This window comes from Somniosus microcephalus, chromosome 5 (genome assembly GCF_052327205.1).
Source record: "Somniosus microcephalus isolate GS21.2 chromosome 5, FLI_Smic_1.0, whole genome shotgun sequence".
Lineage (NCBI taxonomy): Eukaryota > Metazoa > Chordata > Chondrichthyes > Squaliformes > Somniosidae > Somniosus > Somniosus microcephalus.
This window is the reverse complement of record NC_140991.1, coordinates 93805255-93825267: the sequence shown is the minus strand read 5'-3', so window position 1 is coordinate 93825267 and position 20013 is coordinate 93805255. Positions and strand designations below refer to the sequence as shown.

At 43.5% G+C, this 20013-nt stretch overlaps 1 protein-coding gene across 2 annotated transcripts in view; it reads right to left on the bottom strand.

The window, feature by feature from the left end:
* Positions 1 to 20013, bottom strand: part of efhb (EF-hand domain family, member B) — a 114153-nt gene that overhangs the window by 11374 nt on the left and 82766 nt on the right. The window contains exons 9-12 of one of the 2 annotated variants that reach the window (XM_085988010.1): positions 16144 to 16298; positions 14287 to 14494; positions 12873 to 13052; positions 9374 to 9555 (exon numbers count right to left, since the gene is read on the bottom strand). In XM_085988010.1, the coding sequence (XP_085844136.1) occupies positions 9374 to 9555; positions 12873 to 13052; positions 14287 to 14494; positions 16144 to 16298 (725 nt within the window). The remainder of the gene's footprint in view (positions 1 to 9373; positions 9556 to 12872; positions 13053 to 14286; positions 14495 to 16143; positions 16299 to 20013) is intronic. The other variant, XM_085988011.1, reaches the window with a different exon arrangement.

Here is a 20013-nt window from a genome sequence, read left to right as displayed (position 1 = left end):
TTCCTCACTCCATCTTGGTCTCCCTCGAAGCTTCTATGTTATGGATTCTTCACACTCACTCCATCAATCTCGATGAAACTCAACTTGTGTCCCTCCTTGCAGGAAAAGATAGCACACAATAAGAGGGAGAGAGTGAAGACAGGAGGAGGGCCACCATCCCTTGCAAAACTAACAAGCGCTGAGGAGGCTGCTCACGAGATAGTTGAAGGTGGTGAGGAGCTGGAAGTGGGGGATGGAGAGATGGGCGCATTAGATGAAGCTGGTGACAGAATACATTTTCAACCCTCTCTTTTATATTTCATGATTGACTGAAATGGCAAATGATGTTCATCGAGATTGACTTTTGATCATCTGCACAATAGGATGTGTCTGTTACCTAAATATCAGATGCCTAACTCATGCCTTTACTCTCTCACAGGACCATCAAGAGCCCCCCTCCCCACTGTCCGGGAGGAAGAGTCGGACGAACCCTCAGAGGATCCTGCAGTCTCTGAGGGATCAGCGTCACCAGAATTCAGCGCACCCAGCACCAGCACAGAGACGCACACCTCGGTGGGTCGATCGCCACATAGAGTAGTGTTGTCACCTGGTGTATCACAGCTCACAAGTGAGCATCAGCAGATGGTGGAGACAGCGACAGCAGTGGAGAGTCCTCGTTAGAGGTCGCAGGAGTCTCCTAGCTCTGCTCAGCTGCATGCAGATGCTGTGCCTCTGGGGCCAACCAGAAAGAGAGCTTCAGCAACAAGTGCATTTGTCTCTGACAGCGTTTGCATCCACGGTAACTGCGAGTGTGCAGAGAATGGAGGAGTCCATCTCAAACATGAGCACTGCCATGGTGGAGGCAATGGCGCATGAACGTGCAGCCATGGAGAGGGTGGCAAACTCCTTGGAGGACATAACTCGCCAGACAACAGAGCATGGTGACGCTTCTAAATAGATGGTCTGCTATGGAGGATAAATGGGCATCTATTGAGGAGTGACACCAGAGGTACATGGACGTCCCTGTTATGAGGACTGTCAGTACAGAGACGGGTCCTCATGGCCCCACTGATGTGCAGCAAGGTGCTCTCTAGCCACTTGCCAGTAGTGAAGTGCAGGTGACCCATGAGAGGGATGTTGGTGGCCGACAACAAGGAAGTGTGGGCACCTCTCCAAGCGCTCACACTGTTATGTTCATTAATAAATAGACATTCTTATTATGAACACAGCTAGCTTTTGCTAGTTACTTTTATTGAGCACATGTGGACTGGTACAGTATCTGTGGAGGCTTCCATCTTGACCGTTGCCTTGTGGGTAGCCTAGTGCCTCATGGGTAATGTAGTCTTAATATATATATACAGCTGGGTAGTGTAGTCTTATATACAGCTCTACGGCTCCACCTAGTGTCCACTATAGAATGACATGTTATTGATCATTACATCCCCCTTTCTTTGAGGTTTAACAAAATCAATATCAATCAACTTTCAAGAAAACAATAAAGATAATATCAGTAACACTTTTGTTAGTGCTCTATAAACATAAACATTTTCAAAACAGTCAACACATTTTCAAAGCTTTACATTGTACTCAAAGATTAAGTCTATCAGGCTCTTTTACTTCACGTGTGGATCTTCTCAACACGGGTAAGTCTGATGTGTCTTCATGAGATTGTTCTGGCGGTGAATGACACGATGCAGTTGCGGCATTATCATCAATCTGGTCTTGAATAGTCTCTTGTGTTTTTAGGAGGGAACGACGGTTCCTCCTGAGAATCTGTCCTTCCTCAGTTCTAACAGTGTATGACCTTGGTCCTACTTCCTCAAGAACTGTAGCTTTCCTGGTCCATGCATCTGGATCCTCAATCCTGACAACATCATCCCTTGTCAATGGTTTTAGAGTTTTGGATGACTTGTCATAGTATGATTTCTGTTTCAGCTTTAACAGTTGAAGGGTCTGTCTCAGTTCCTCACTTTGCTGTTCTTTTGCACAGCAGGGTAGCGTGGTGCGCAACTTGCGACCCATTAGTAGTTCAGCAGGTGAAGAACCACAGTCTAAAGGTGAGGCTCGGTAGCTCAGCAGGGCGAGATAAGGATCAGACTTGCTTTCTGTCGCTTTCTTCAGTAGCTGCTTGAGAACTTGAACACCTTTCTCTGCCTTACCATTTGAATGAGCATACAAAGGACTGGATGTGATGTGCTGAAAGTCATAATGTGCTGCAAACTGTTGCCACTCCTTACAGTTGAAGCACGGACCATTGTCGCTAACGGTAATCCTGGGAATTCCATGTCTGGTGAAGATGGATTTCACATGCATTATGACACTGCTTGCTGTGGTGCTTGAGAGCAGCGCCATCTCAGGGTAGTTAGAATAGTAGTCAATCACTATTAGATAGTCTTTACCATTTAAATGAAAAAGGTCCATACCAACCTTTTGCCATGCTGCTGTTGGTATGTCAGCTACTATCATTGGTTCCTTTGCTTGTTTGTTTTGGTGTTTCTGACATGTCTCACATTTGCCTATCATGTTCTCAATGTCCTTATTTATGCCAGGCCAATAAACAGTGTCTCTTGCTCTCCTTTTGCATTTTTCAATTCCGAGGTGTCCCTCATGAATCCTTTTGAGCATGTCTTGACGTAGAGCCTGTGGAATGACTATTCTGTTCTGTTTTAGTAATAGTCCACTTGCGACACTCAATTCTGACCTTATGTGAAAATATTTTGGACAGGAACCTTTTGGCCAACCATGATGAATGTTTTCTATTACTGTTTGTAATACTGTATCTTTTACTGTTTCTTCTGCTATTTGCTTTGATTTTGTGTCTGACACGGGCAGCGCAGCAGTGACCATACTCACATGAACATGCACGTCTTCTTCAGTAGAGCTCACATGACTCATTGTGGGTGCTCGGGATAGTGCATCTGCTAACACTATGTATTTGCCTGGTGTGTAGATCAGTTCAAAGTCATATCTTTGCAGCTTCATCATGAGTCGTTGAATCCTTGGAGACATCTCATTCAGGTTTTTTTTTATGATGGCAACCAGAGGGCTGTGGTCTGTCTCAACTGTGAAGGTGGGAAGTCCATATATGTAGCCATGAAACTTTTCTCGTCCAACTACCAAGCCTAGACATTCCTTTTCAATCTGGGCGTATCGACACTCGGTATCAGTCATAGACCTGGAGGCATAGGCAACAGGCTTCCAAACTTCACCCTCTGCTTGTAGCAAGACCGCACCTAGGCCATCTTTTGATGCATCCGTTGACACTTTGATTCTTTTTGTTGGGTCAAAGAAGGTGAGTACAGGTGTGGTTGTCAGCACTGTTTTGAGGTTTATCCACTCTTGTTCATGTCTTTCTGTCCATGCGAACTCATTTGTTTTATGTAGCAGGTCTCGCTGACAAGTTAGGAATGAACTTTCCAATGAAGTTTATCATCCCCATGATGCGTAGCACTCCTTTTTTGTCAGTGGGTCGGGGCATTTTGAGTATGGCATTTACTTTTTCCATATCTGGCTCTATTCCTTTACCAGATAGATTATCTCCTAGGAAAGTGACTTCCTGGACGCCAAACTGACACTTGGCTTTGTTGAGCTTCAGTCCATTCCGGCGTATGCTCTGTAGCACTTTAGTCAGTCTCTCATTGTGTTCTTTCAGTGTGGAGCCCCAGATGATGATGTCATCAACATAGACCCGAACTCCTTCCAGACCTTCAATTATGTGTTCCATCGCTCTATGAAAGATTTCAGATGCAGATATTATCCCGAAAGGCATTGAGGAAACAATACCTACCAAATGGTGTGTTGAAGGTACAGTATTTGGTGCTCTCTTCATTCAGTTTTAGTTGCCAAAATCCGTGTGAGGCATCAAGCTTTGTAAAATATCTGGCACCTGACATTTCACTGGTGATTTCTTCTCGCTTGGGAATCTGGTAGTGTTCACGTTTTATGTTTGCATTTAAGTCCTTTGGATCCATGCATATTCTTAGATCATTGTTCTTTTTCTTTACACATACCATGGAGTTAACCCAGTCTGTTGGCTCTTCGACTTTCCTGATGACTCCTAGTGTGGTCATTCTGTCCAGTTCATCCTTGAGCCGGTCACGCAGGGGTGCTGGAACTCTTCGTGGAGCATGTACCACTGGCTGAGCATTCTCCTTTAGCTGGATCTTGTAAGTGAATGGTAGAACTCCAAATCCTTTGAACACATACTGGAAATTATTCACTACAGAATCCACCGAGTCATCTGGTCTGCTTATGGCACAGTTTATACGGTAGACTCTTCTGGCCAGTTCTAAGTCCTCACAAGCTTTGTCACCCAGTAGTGAATCAAGCCTTTCAGCCACAACAGAAAACATGAGATGATGCACTTTGTCTTTGACTGTCACTTTAAGTCTGCATACACCTAAGCTATCTATTTTCTGTCCATTATAGTCCTTCAGTAGTACTGACTTTTTCTGTATTTTGGGCTTTTCTTTCATATTGTTAATGTCACTCATACTGATTAAGTTTGCTTTTGCCCCAGTGTCTAGTTTCAAGGTAACTAATGCTCCATTTACCTGCAGTGGGATCATCCATTTGTCCTCTTTTACTGCATTAACTTTATGTTCAGCATTGTCCATTTCTGAGGGCTGCACATTTTCTGTATCCTTTTTGATATTGTCACATGACACCATTCCTACAAAAAATGTCTCACTTAAATCAGTGTCCTCAATTACATTAACTCATTGCCCTTTCTTAGTTTGTACTTTTGAAAAGCATTGTTTGGCAAAGTGATTCTTTCCATTACACTTTGTGCACATTTTTCCAAACGCTGGGCATTGTCTTAACTGATGTTTGTAACCACAGCGTTTACAATTAAAAATTTCATCCTCCGATTGCTTTTCATTTCTGTTCTGCCCATGTTTCTTCCCCTTATAGGACACAGCACCGACAGCAGCATGATCACTCGTTACAATCGCATCATTATTGATTTCAATGAAAGTCTTCGCGTGCTTTCAAGCTAGCTCGCTGGCTTGGCATATTTTCACCGCATTTTCCAAATTTAGTTCGGTTTCTCTCAACAGACGTTCCCTGACTTTTTTATCATGAATACCAAACACAATCTGGTCACGAATCATGGATGCTTTGAGCTCAGAGAAATTACATGTCTGTGCTTTCAGTTTCAGCTCAGTTATAAAGCTATCAAAAGTCTCATTTTGCTGCTGTGTCCGAGAACAGAAGATGTATCTTTCATAGGTCTCATTCTTTTTGGGAGAGCAATGTGCATCAAATTTTTTTAGCACATCTTCTAATTTTTCTCTGTTCTCCACTGGATTAAATACAAATGTATTAAATACCTCTATCGCCTGTGGGCCTGCAACCGTAAGCAGCAATGCTATCTTCCTTGCGTCTGGCTTCGTACCGAATCCGATGGCTGCAATGTAGAGTTCGAATTGCTGTTTAAGAGTCTGCCAGTTGTAGTCGATTTTTTCTGTGAGATCCAAACGCTCTGGTGGCTTCAAATTCTCCATGTCGCTTTTCACAATTTTCAGCAGATCTTCACCATCCTGGTACCATGTTATGTTCATTAATAAATAGACATTCTTATTATGAACACAGCTAGCTTTTGCTAGTTACTTTTATTGAGCACATGTGGACTGGTACAGTGTCTGTGGAGGCTTCCATCTTGACCATTGCCTTGTGGGTAGCCTAGTGCCTCATGGGTAATGTAGTCTTAATATATATACACAGCTGGGTAGTGTAGTCTTATATACAGCTCTACACAGCTCTACTGCTCCACCTAGTGTCCACTATAGAATGACATGTTATTGAGGGGCCAACCAGAAAGAGAGCTTCAGCAACAAGTGCATTTGTCTCTGACAGGGTTTGCATCCACGGTAACTGCGAGTGTGCAGAGAATGGAGGAGTCCATCTCAAACATGAGCACTGCCATGGTGGAGGCAATGGCGCATGAACGTGCCACCATGGAGAGGGTGGCAAACTCCTTGGAGGACATAACTCGCCAGACAACAGAGCATGGTGACTATTCTAAATAGATGGTCTGCTATGGAGGATAAATGGGCATCTATTGAGGAGAGACACCAGAGGTACATGGACGTCCCTGTTATGAGGACTGTCAGTACAGAGACGGGTCCTCATGGCCCCACTGATGTGCAGCAAGGTGCTCCCTAGCCACTTGCCAGTAGTGAAGTGCAGGTGACCCATGAGAGGGATGTTGGTGGCCGACAACAAGGAAGTGTGGGCACCTCTCCAAGTGCTCACACGACCATGCCACTGCGGAGCCCTCAGTCAGAGCCCCAGATTCCTCACCCAACTGAGATGGCCGTCTCAGCCCCTGCAGAGCCGCAGGAAGAGCAGACTGTTGCAGAGCCCTCCCAGGCTCCCAAACCCAGAGGACACCCGCCAAAGGCGTCCAAGCAGGTGCAGCATCAAAGTGAGCAAGGTGCCTCTACATCTGCTGAAGCCACAGGGGAAGTACCATATAGAAGCATGCTTAAGAGGAAGTTAACACACAAATAGTCACAAGGGTAGTCACTTGGGTGTTTTATTGTGTGAAAAAGTACCACTTTTCATCCAGATTGTGATTGCATTAAACAAAAGTGATGGCAAAGATTTGAAGTTTTGGCCTATGTGTGCTGAGAAATGGAAGTTGCACAGTGAGGGCTCAGGGCTACTTGCATTTGTAATGATGGTGGTGAGAATGATAGGAAAGCACCGTTTATTGGACAGATGATGTATCGCGTATTAAGCAGCTTGTCCTGACATTCATCTCCATCTGCCAGCCACCTGTGGTTGAAGCATAAGCCTACATGAATCTGGCATGGATGAGTGCATCCATTGCCCGACGGCCAGCAATGTGGTCGCAAGCTGCTGGATTATCCACATCCGGCCCCGCAAGGCATGGCTTCTCATCCTCCTCCTCGTCCTCCTCCTGAGGAGGCTCTGCGCTAAGCCACTTGTTTCTCAGACAGCTCTAAGCCACGCTGCTGTGCGATGTTGTGCAGGGCACAGCAGACCACGATGATTCTGGACACCATGGCTGGTGCATACTGCAGGGCTCCACCAGATCTGTCGAGGCATTGGAATCGTATTTTGAGCAAGTCGATGGTTTGCTCTATGATGCTTCTGGTCGAAATGTGGCTCACATTGTACCGCTCCTCAGTCTCGTTTGATGGTCTCCTCATCAGTGTCATGAGACACTTTTTCAGGGGATAGCCTTTATCGCCAAGTAGCCATCTGGAAAGTTGGGTTGGCAGATTGAAGAGCTGAGGCACAGTAGACTGCCGCAGGATGAAGGTGTCATGGCAACTGCCAGGGCAACTGCATGCGCAAATATGCATGATGATCTACCGGTGGTTACACACCAGCTGGACATTAAAGGAATGGAATCCCTTGCGGTTGACAAATACAGCTGGGTTGTGATGGGGTGCCCCAATAGCCACATGTGTGCAGTCTACGACGCCCTGCACCCTTGGGAAGCCTGCCATATTTACAAAGCCAACCGCACATGCGGCCATACTTGCTTCATTTCTGGAGAAGTGGATGTAATTGTGCGACTTTGCAAAGAGGGCATTGGTAACCTGCATGATGCAGGTGTGTGTGGCCGACTGGGAGATGCCGCTGATGTCTGCAGCTGGTCCCTGGAATGAGCCCGATGCAAAGAATTTTAGTGCGGTGGTGAGTTTGACAGTAACTGGTAAGGAGTGTCCACCCGCTCCTCTGGGCTCCAGGTGTTGGTGCAGCATTGCGCAGATGTCAGCGACTACGTCTTGCGGAAGTCTCAGCCTAGGCCTTTGGCACTGATGCTCACTCATGTTGAAGAAGCTCATCCTCTGCCTGTAAACCCTGTGTTGGGGGTATCTCCTGCGGTGAGGTGCAGCCCTGCGCTGACGCCCTCTGCCCTGTGCATCATCAGGTGGCTGAGGAGAAGGTTGGCGCAGCATGCCTGGTTCTGCTGCTGCCGCGGCAGCTCTTCCTCTGAATCTGATGACCAGGATGAGAGGATATAAATGGTTCCCATTCCGCTGGAATATATCTCAGTTGAGGAATAGAAGTTGTTTGCGCTCAGCCAAAATGGCAGGAGGATATTCCAAGGAGGTCACACTGCAGATGGATTTCAGCTTGAACACTCACAAGATAAGTAGAGCTGCAAAATGTGTCCCAAAACCTCAAAGCACTAAGTTGTAGCTGACGTAATAAAATTCACTACGTACTTGGTTTGAGTATAAAGCAAGGCTTTAATCAACTTGTTTCAGAACATGGAGGACTAGTTGTACTTCTCTAGTTCCTGTCTTACAAAATGTCTCTGGGCAAGCTGGGCCCACGCCCAAGTATTTATACTCCTTGGACGGCGCCACCAGCTGGCTGCCCAGTGTTATTTCATGAGTAGTTTCTTTGTAATGATGAGATTCATAACAGTAGCATCTGAAGCTCAGAGATGTTGCAGGGCCGCTTTTAAGCTGTTCGAGCAGCTGCCAACAATTCAGGTCCTCGCTAATCCGGCACAATGCAGCTGGCGTGTTTGTCTGATGACGGGCAGCACACAGAAAAAGCTGCAAAATCGCAACAGCCAGTTAAAATAAGATTATCAAGACAGTTAACAAGCTGTTAACTATCTTAAGTGCCTCTCCCGCTGTTTGGTGTCGGGTCAGATCGGGAATCGCTGACCTGACACTTGCTAAAGTAGCGTGGAGGCGAACCCACCATCAATCTTTTAGATTTTCGCTACCGACCCGCCTTCAAACCCGCTCTCTGAGCTCTATTAAATTTGCGGCCGAGGAGAAATTTCTTCACTCAGAGGGTTGTGAATCTTTGGAATTCTCTACACCAGAGGGCTGTGGATGCTCATTCAATGAGTATATTCAAGACAGAGATCAATAGATTTTTGGGCACTAAGGGAATCAAGGGATATGGAGATAGGCTGGGCAAGTGGAGTTGATGTAGAAGATCAGCCATGATCTTATTAAATGGCAGAGCTGGCTCGATGAGCTGTATGGCCTACTCCTGCTCCTATTTCGTATGTTCTTATGTTCTTACCTCATCAACTTTTAAAACATAGAAAAACTTTTACTAATTTGCACTCCCAGCAAGGAGCTACACCCATTAGAAGTGCAGATGAGGAATACAAGGCCCACATTTCTAATATACATTCCCAGCAATGAAGCTCCACGCCAAGTGTGTGAATTCATAACATTTACTCACTTGCAGGTATCCTTATCAGATTTTCTGTCAACTTACTTTAAGGTTTACTTGCTATTACATAGGATGGCATCTAAATTTGACAATGCTCAATATTCTGATCAATGCAGGAAATGATTACAAGTTTCCTTTGCGAGAGTTTTGCTCTTATAAAGGTCTTGGATTAGGAAGAGTTAAAAGATCTTTGCCAATGACTTACCTCATCTTTAGACCTGTCTATAAACATGTCTTTCTCATAAACTCCTCTTTGGGCAAAAAGAGAAGGATTTAGCAAGGCAGAAGCAGTTGCTTCATCACCATAGTTAATCCTATCACTGATACGACGAAAACGAGGGGCTGGTATGTCAGTACGAATAGAAGGTACACCAAAGGTTCGATAATCTGTTCAGAATAAAATATATGATAATCAGGCCAAGATATTCTCATTTTATACAAAACTAGTTCTTAACAGTAGATACATAGGCCAGAATTTTTATGTTTGGACCCGCTGGGAGCGAGGGGGCCCGGTAGAGCGCGGGAAACCCACAAGTCCAGGTTTCCCCGCACGCTGTGGAATTTTAACTCCACAGCGTGCGTGTGATGTCACGGACAGGTTCCCCGCCCGGAAGCCAGCCTGATTGACAGGCTGGCTTCCAGTCAGGCAGGGAACGCTGGAGAAGAGGCCGCAACCACAGGTAGGTGCGAGCCCCGAACCCGGGGTGGGGGAGGAAAGCACTCCTGCTCCTCCCAGGCCAAAAGGAGTGCTCCCCGAGGCTGTCCTCGCCTTGCTCCAGCTGCCGGGAATCACAAAGCCTGGGAACCCCAGCCAACCACAGTTAAACTCGCACAGCAGGTTAAATCCGACGGTTCCAGCCTCATTATAATATTTAAAGTGCCAACCCGCCTCCTGGGAGCAGGTTGGCTGCCCGCCCCACTCCTGTCTCGCCTCGGTTAAAACCGGAAGTGGACAGGTTGGTGGCAGGTTGGGGTTGGGATTCAGGTTTTTAACACTTTAACCTCACACCCGACCCCAACCCACGCATTTTTTGTGGTTAAAATTCCCCACACACTCTCCACGTAATATAACTCATCAAACCTAAATCGTAATTAATTTCTGCATTATATGATTATTGGACCTTAGCTCATAACTTTCAGATACAACATTTTAGGCTGTGATAGGTTATTCATGATATTACATAAACCAAGCAAAAGCTTTAGTTTCAAGTATCTATATGATGAAGCAGGTCACATTAAAGTTGAAAAAAACATAACTAGAAATATTACATGTGTTCATTTTTCAAACACCTGGAAGGAAACAATTCACAATTAATAGTTTTAAATTAAAAACTTTATTCTTTCTGAAAAAAACACCTTTTCTAACTTCTTAATTCTCATTTGACATAACCTTATTGGATACATTTTCACCTTCAGCACTCCCTGTGCTGAGACTCACACACTGGGAGCATTCATCGGGAATCCAGATGCACGGCCCACAATTTTCCATCCATTAAAATTAATGGATGGGGACTTTTCTCTCAGGAGAAAAGGAGGATAACGATGAAACTTGATAGAGGTCTTTAAGATTTTCATGGGCATGGAGAACTTGAATCTTGGCACAAGGACTAAGGATAGAGTTTAAAATAAGCATTTCAAAAGAAAATAGGTGACATTTTTTTCCCGTAAGAAGTGGTAGAATAGAAAGCCACGGCAGGTTTTTAAAAAAGACTGGATGAATTCCTGGTAGGGAAAGGGATACAAGGTTATTAGTTCCAGAGTTACAGTAAGGAAACAGATGAATAGTTCGGAAGGGTAGGCTAGATGGACCAATGTACCTGGAATTTCCATGGGCATTCACCCTATCTCCTGCCATACGTTCAGTGGGGAGGGAATCGACGGAAACCCTGAAAAAACAGCTTTAATGTCTGTTTATGCCATTTCTGCAGTTTCCACCAATCTTCCATCAAGGGTATGGCAGGAGATTGGGAGAACTCCATGGAGGTTCTACCCCATGATCTTCTCCTGCCGATGATCTTCTCCTGCCCAAAACATTACTATGTTACCATGTGAAAATTGTAGAAGGCGTGCACCCAAATTCCTGGTGTGTGCAAAGCACTGCACCAGAGCCTCTGAAGATGAAAATTTACACTATATTTTTCTTAGTTTATATTTTCTTTTTTGGTTTCCTTTCTTTAATTAAAAAAACTTTTCTGTTAATTCATTTATATCTGAAGACTGTGTGATATGTCCAAAGGTCACATTAAGTGGGTGTGGTGGTTATATTTGTTTTTTAGTGCATTCTCATCTCCTTTTTTCAATTTAATTTTCTTGTCTTTCTTAAGTTTCCTTTTCTGACAGTTATATTCCTTACTAGTTCCTGTATTGTTTTACTCAATCATTTTAATGTTTTCCATGTGTGTTTATGTTCCTGAAAGTGATCTCAAGTTGGTAAAATACTGGCTGCACTCCATCCTATGATGGCTCCAAATTGCATTTTTCCGATTCACAAAACCACAGAATCATAGAAATTCCAGCATAGAAAACAACTCCTGTTATCCTAATTCCCTCTTAAATGCAGTGACTGATTCTGCTTCATTAGTCACATTCTGGCAATGCATTTCGATAGTGTAAAAGGAATTCCTCTATCCGCCCCCTGCATGCCACAACTACTGATCTGAAAATTATGCCCCTTATTATCACTTCATGGACTCGTGGAAATAATGGGAGGGATTTTAACCCCCCCCCCCACCCGCCCAACAGAAACTGCTTACTTCGTGTTTAAGAAAACATGGTCTATATGCATCTAACCAGTGGTCCTTAAAGGAATCGCTGGAGGCCGCCACCAAAGGTGGTACATTTTTTTAAAATACTTAGCTGAATGTGGAGCTGGGAGGAGCAGCATTAACACGCTAGATGGTCACCTCTTCGAGGTAGTCACTACAGAAGACACGACTTGCATACCATAGGAGGCCCTACAACTAAGCTTAATAGAGGTAAATTTCCACTGAGTTGTGCTATGTTCATGCCAATGAAAGAAGATTTGCAGCCACCGGTGGTCTGGAGAGGTATTTGCACAAGGGTTTCCTAGGTTTGTATATCCATTGGAGAAGTGAGTGGCATAAATCCCATGTAAAACAAGTGTAATCTGCTGGAGTTTATGTAAATTGGAGTGCAGCCTTTAAGAAGACAGTTCTGGCAGAAGATTGCAGCAGCAGACTGGGGAATAACCAGGTAAGTAAGGAGCAGTGCTTGGTTCACTCATTTAACTCCAATAAACAGACGGGTGCATGATCAACCAGCATGAGTCCCCTTTCCAAATGGTGCCGACCACATCACCAGTGTTAATGGGGTGGTAAGGCTACCGACCCCATTTTGAGCTCATTACCGCCCCGTTAATGCCAGGTGAAGACAGTCAAAATCGACTCCAACAGTTGGAGAACCACAGACATAAGCTCCAATGCAGTATACTACCATGCCGCCTTATAATAAATTATTTCATAGGAGTATCTTAATTGAGTTTCTAAATTGGAATATCTAATACTTATTTAATTATTAACTGTACAAACCAAATATTAGATTTAAAGTGCAAATTACAGATAATGCAATTTCAAATATTCAAGAATTAATCTTAACACTATGTAATCATACAAAAGCACAGAACTGTTAATTTAAAAAAGATATATTTACTAGGTAGATGAAAAGACAGACATAGGCACACTTACTGGCTGTTGATTGACCACCTACTACAGCATTGATCAATGAAGAGGTTGTGCGATAGTGGTCATTAGCCTTATCTTCTTTTTTAGTTATAGTTCTGAGCGTCTTGGCTGAGCTACCAATATCTAATGGTACAATATCTTCAGGTGCTACAAGCCTAGTGTCATCTTCAATTGGTGAGTTTCCTATTGGAGAAGTAGATCCTGTTTAATAAACATGCATTCGTTTGATAAAGTGCCACATAATAAATAGGCTTGCCAGCAAAGTTGAAGCCCATGGAATAAAAGGGACAGTGGCAGCATGGATGCGAAATTGGCTAAGTGACAGGAAACAGAGAGTAGTGGTGAACGGTTGTTTATCAGACTGAAGGAAGGTGCACAGTGGTGTTCCCCAGGGGTCGGTACTGGGACCACTGCTTTGCTTGATATATATATTAATGACTTGGACTTGGGCACAATTTCAAAATTTGCAGTTGACACAAAACTTGGAAGTATAGTGAGGAGAGCAGTGAGGAGGATAGTGATAGACTTCAAGAGGACATCGACAGACTGGTGGAATGGGCGGGCACATGGCAGATGAAGTTTAGCACTGGAAAGTGCGAAGTGATGCATTTTGGTAGGAAGAACGAGGAGAGGCTAAACTAAAGGGTATAATTCTAAAGTGGGTGCATGAACAGAGAGACCTGGGGGTATATGTGCACAAATCGTTGAAGGTGGCAGGGCAGGTTGAGAAAGTTGTTAAAAAAGCATACGGAATCCTGGGCTTCATAAATAGAGGCATAGAGTACAAAAGCAAGGAAGTTATGATGAATCTTTATAAAACACTGGTTCGGCCTCAACGGGAGTATTGTGTCCAATTCTGGGCACCGCACTTTAGGAAGGATGTGAAGGCTTTAGAGAGAGTGCAGAAAAGATTTACAAGAATGGTTCCAGGGATGAGGGACTTCAGTTATGTGGATAGACTTGAGAAGCTGGGGTTGTTCACCTTAGAGCAGAGAAGATTGAGAGGAGATTTGATAGAGGTGTTCAAACCATGAGGGGTCTAGACAGAGTGGATAGAGACTGTTCCCATTGGCGGAAGGGGTCGAGAACCAGAGGACACAGATTTAAGGTGATTGGCAGAAGAACCAAAGGCAACATGAGGAAAAACTTTTTTACGCAGCGAGTGGTTATGATCTGGAAAGCACTGCCTGAGAGGGTGGTGGAGGCAGACTCAATTGTAGCTTTCAAAAAAGAATTGGATAAGTACCTGAAGGAAAAAAAATTGTAGGGCTATGGGGAAAGGGCGGGGGAGTAGGACTAGCTGAAGTGCTCTTGCAGAGAGCCAGCATGGGCTCAATGGGCCAAATGGCCTCCTTCTGTGCTGTAACCATTCTATACAGTTGTTAAATATAATCCAACTAGCATAAACATCTTGTACCTTTTGTAATAATCTTTTGTTCTATTTCTCCTAAAGGCATTTTATCTTTCCAATTCAGAAAATTTGCAAACTCCAAGAAGTTAATCGTGCCATCCCCTTCAATATCACAGTATTCAATTAATTCATCAATCAGTTTGGGCTCTAAATTCAGGTTAAACTGTATACAGACATCTCGTAGCTCTTTTCTGTCAATTTTTCCATCACCATTCTGGAGAGAAACAAACAAAACAAGAAAAGAAATGAATGCACCAGTTGTTTTTTTAAATGGTATAACTGTCATTTTATATAAAAGACAAAACAAATCACCAGGATTACTCTGCCCAATTTCTAGCCACGTTAATTTTAACATGTGGACTATGATGTTATAGGCTAGAAATTGATGCACCATTCAGGGGCTAGCTGTGAGTTACTAAAAATAATTGGGAGTAACAAAGCCTGCTGGTTTTCATATAACTTTACAACATTGTGCTCCTGACTGTCAGAAACAAATATCAGGAATTCAAATGCACACTCACCATGATTTTCCATCTATTTGTTTTAATGGGCAAAAAACTCCAGGTTGTGGGGGCGGGGGTGGGGGGTAGGAGGTGGGAATATAGCTGAATTACCAATAGGTACTCATGGCAGGTGAGGCTCAGAAATGGAACTTGTACAATTGCCCCTTAGCTTTTGCCAATTTTAGTGTGGGGCTAAAAAGCTATTTCTCCCATACAGCAGCCAGCCGCCTACTCAGCTGTGAACTGCAATTAGGAAGCAATTAATAACTAAAATACAAGTAAAAATACAAAGGCTTTACTGACCAACATGGCTGCAGAATTTCTTGCTACAGAGTCAGGAATAGCAGTTTTACAAACTAGGATTTGCAAGCCCTATTGCAAAGATTCTTCCCCCTCAGAAGGATCTGTTATGCCAAGCGCGGGACTAAAAGAAAAAAGACTTGCATTTATATAGCGCCTTTCATGACCACCAGATGTCCCAAAGCACTTTACAGCCAATGAAGTACTTTTGAACAAAGAATCACTTAGAAGGAGTGGTAGATTAGACTAAGGAGCAGCACAGTGCAAACTCAAGCTGTCAACAATCAAACACACAACACAAGAGGGGATACATGCATTGCACAACCATACATTTGAATGTATGTAAAGAGTGGCAAGAAATGACCATCAGGCCTGCCATATCCAGGCAGTGGTGCAACGTTATACACCATCAACGACACAATCTCTCGGGAAAAGAGAAAAAAAAACTGCAGTAATTCAGCAAAAACTCTGGGGAATTGCTCTCCAAGTCCCTAAAGCAATCAGGCAAGGCTTGAGGAAATTCCAGTAATTCATAACGCTTCAAAATCCCGGATAACTCGCAATTTATCCTCTATAAATTGGAAATCTCTGTTCCTCTCAGGAACCTATTAAGTTCCCTTGTAAAGCGCCGTAGCCAATTCTTTCCCACTGCAAGCTTAGGAAGTCTGGTCCAGAGGGCTTTGATTCCCTGCAAAAAGATATACTTACTGACAATTAATCTAACTTTTTGCCTATGGATTTTATATGCATTCTCGCTACTCCTCACCAACCCTATCCACCTCAAATAAGCTATCCCCTCTAAACCTGATGTTCTCCAAATAGCTCTAACTCAAAGCCTGTCCTCGTACCTAAAAGCTCTGAGATTATGTATCGTTCTAGTCACCCTGCTTTAATGGCCACAACTACTAGTGTAATCTTGAAATAAAAATGGGAAATAAACCTACTAAATATTGGAACCAGGTAAATAATTGCTGCTTAAGACTGAATAAGACTGAGTACTAGATGTGTAACTGTTACAATTTTATAGCATCAGAATAATAGTAGTACTAAAATAATATACCTTGTCATAATGTCGAAAAGCTTCAAGAAGCGATTTGAAATTATGGAAGTTCATTTTCTTCAAATGCTCATGGACAGTAGTGAAGATTCCTTTATCCCTGTCCTTCTCTCGAAGGAATTTGGTAGGAGTCCTATAGTGAATAAGGTCCCCAACACCTGAAAAATAATGCATTCACTGAGAGGAGGCCAGACAAGTTTTTAAAAATTCTGAACTCCCACTGGATCTGCAGCCAGTGTGTGGCTTAACTGTACAATAGTGGTTGTAGCATTCAGAATTTATTTTTACATCAAGGTACAAATTCTTTCATATGGTTGTTATTTTTTTTCAACTGGCATTGTCAAATATACAACTACAGTGGTTCATAGCATTTCCAGCTGATTTTTCTCTTTGCATCTAAAAGAAAGACTTGCATTTATATAGCACCTTTCACCACCTCAGGACATCTCAAAGCACTTTACAGCCAATGAAGGACTTTTGTAGTGTAGTCACTGTTGTAATGTAGGAAACATGGCAGCCAATTTGCACACAGCAAGCTCCCACAAACAGCAATGTGATAATGACCAGATCATCTGTTTTAGTGTTGTTGCCTGAAGGATAAATATTGGCCGGGACACCAGTGATAACTGCCCTGCTCTTCTTCGAAATAGTGCCATGGGATCTTTTACATCCACCTGAGAGGGCAGACTGGGCTTCGGTTTAACGTCTTCTCCAAAAGATGGCACCACCAACCGCACAGCACTCCTTCAGTACTGCACTGGAGTGTCAGCCTAGATTTTTGTGCTCAAGTCTCTGGAGTGGGACTTGAACCCCCAACCTTCTGATTTAGAGGCGCGAGTGCTACCAACTGAGGCACAGCTAACACTAAGGTTATCCTTTTGTTGTTGCTAACCTTCCTGCCATCCTCAGCTAGATCTCCTTGTCACATATGCAGTCTGGTTCACTTTTGATATAAAGTTAGCATATTAACAATGCCTGCTTTCCATCAGTACAGTAATTTTAACTCTGAACACTGCTTCGATCATCACCATGAAATAAATGATGATCTACTGTAGCAATTAAAAAATAAGCTTTACCCCCATTAGAGCTGATAACCTTGACATGGAACTCCCACATCACCTCCATTACAAAAACTGCCTCTACACAGACCAGGTTTTACTTTTCGGACAGGCACTTCTTTGCCTAAAGTCCAAGCCTATTGAAGACTTTAATACTGCTCCCATATCTGAGGAGGTTCCTGTTGATATCTCTGTTGCACATCTGAACAAGATACAAAAAAAATGCTTGTTGTCTCTCACTTCTAGCCCCCAAGATCTCTTCCCTTTATTTTGCCTTGATTATATAGATAATACTATGGTCACTGCTCCTCTAAGCAGTGAGTTCAACAATTTCAGATCATAACCTCTGCCCCCATTTTTTCAGACGGCAGCTGTTGTTGATGATTCTGCTATTCCCATTTAACCTCTTGGAGACCCATCTTTTGTTTCTTTACTTGTCCCAGTACCATCTCGTTTTGCCTTGTACAATCATACCTTTTGTCATTTAATCTCTCCTGCCTTCCACCCTATCACAGACCTTCCCTTTTGTTGTTTCCTCCCCTGTCCCCGCACTTGTTTAAATTCTATTATATCTCTAACTTTTTCCTGTTCTGACGAAAGGTTATCGACTTGAAATGTTAACTCTGTTTCTCTCTCCACAGATGCTGCCTGACCTGCTGAGTATTTCCAGCATTTTCTATTTTTATTACTTTACAATCATTACTCATTCTGTTCCACATTTTATATATGACCTCTGCTAACAAAGAAAAGAGACTTGCATTTATATAACGACCTTTCATGACCTCCCAAAGCACTTTACAGACAATGAACTACTTTTGACATATAGTGTTGTAATGTAGGAAACGTAGCAGCTTTATACCACAAAGAACACTTGTCCATTCACACTGCCATCAATTCATCATAATTAACCAAAGTGAATACCAGATATTCTCCATTGCCACAGGTAGGAAGTTCAAATACAAATGTACATAACATCAAAGGGGAGATAAATACTGCACTGGTACAATGGAAGTGCTATCAAGACACTTAGGCCTAGAAACTCGGTTGCATAGCTGATGCGCCAAATAACGGCCCGAATCCATGAGGTTAAAGTCCAAAACTAAAGGCTTTTATTAAGTAAGAACATGGCATCAAGTTAACACAGGCCCAGCCCTTATGAGTAAGACCTAGCTCTTATAAGTAAGACTCACACCAATCAGGAGGATCCAGAGGGGCGGGGCTAGGGAGGAGCATTAGTGGTTACACCAGTAGAACATTCCAGACATTAACAAGTACAACAACAACAACAATACAAATGCCAGAACACAGAGTTATTTCATCACATTCACCCCCTGCTATAGATTCAGTCTGTCAGGAGGTCTGATAATCCTCTGGGAACGACGTAACTCTTGCTGAGGCTCCTCCTGGAGTACTAACTCCGGTTCATTCGAATTCCCAGAATCATCAGTATTTTCCACACTGAGGGTTTGTGTCTCTGAAGGTCCAATACCACGATTGAAAACTCTACTCTCAGAGTTGAACTCTTTTCGAGCTCCAGCAGGTGCAAGATCTTTAATAGAGACCGTATCCTCTCGCCCATCCGGATAATGAATATACACATACTGGGGATTAGCATGGAGGGGTTGTACTTCCTCCACCAGTGGATCAGTCTTGTGGCCTCTCACATGTCTGCGCAACAACACAGGGCCCGTGGACATCAACGATGTGGGTAACAATACTCCATTAGTAGCTTTTCTTGGAAAACTAAACATCCTTTCATAAGGGGTGGCATTCGTCGCTGTACACAAAAGAGACCTTATGGAATGCAGCACGTCTGGCAGGACATCCTGCCAGCGAGAGGTCAGCAGGCCTCGCGACTTCAGAGACAGTACGATAGCCTTCCACACTGTCGCATTTTCTTTCTCGACCTGCCCATTACCACGAGGGTTATAGCTGGTAGTTCTACTCGTTGCAATCCCTTTCGATAGCAAAAACTGTTGCAATTCTTCGCTCATAAAGGAAGAACCCCTATCACTATGTATATAGTTAGGCATGCCAAACAAGGAAAACAGTTGGCAGAGGCATTTAATTACAACAGCACTAGTCACATCCGGACAGGGGATGACAAAAGGGAACCGAGAGTACTCGTCTATAATATTAAGAAAATAGACATTACGGTCGCTTGATGGAAGGGGACCTTTAAAATCGAGACTCAAACGCTCAAATGGTCGAGTTGCTTTAATAAGATGAGCTGGCTCGGACGGCTTATAGAAGCGGGGTTTGCCTTCAGCACAAACACGACAGGTTCTGGTCATTGTCCGGACCTCCTCAATAGAGTAGGGTAGATTGTGGGACTTAATGAAGTGGTTCATTCTGGTAACCCCAGGGTGGCAGAGTGCGTCGTGGAGACTTTGAAGCTTATCTATACCTAGACTAGCACATACTCCTCATGACAAAGCATCCGATGGCTCATTAAATACTCTAGGCCTGTACTGAATATCATAGTCATATGTTGACAGTTCTATTCGCCATCTTAAAATCTTATCATTTTTGATCTTGCCTCTCTGCTTAGTATTGAACATAAAGGCCACAGATCGCTGGTCAGTAATGGGCGTAAAACGTTGGCCAGCGAGATAATGTCTCCAATACCTGACTGCTTCGATAATCGCCTGTGCCTCCTTTTCCACTGAAGAATGTCGAATTTCTGGTCCTTGCAATGTACGAGAGAAGAAAGCTACTGGTCTACCAGCTTGGTTAAGAGTTGCTGCCAATGCAAAATCAGATGCATCACTTTCCACTTAAAAAGGGATCTTCTCATCCACGGCACATACCACTG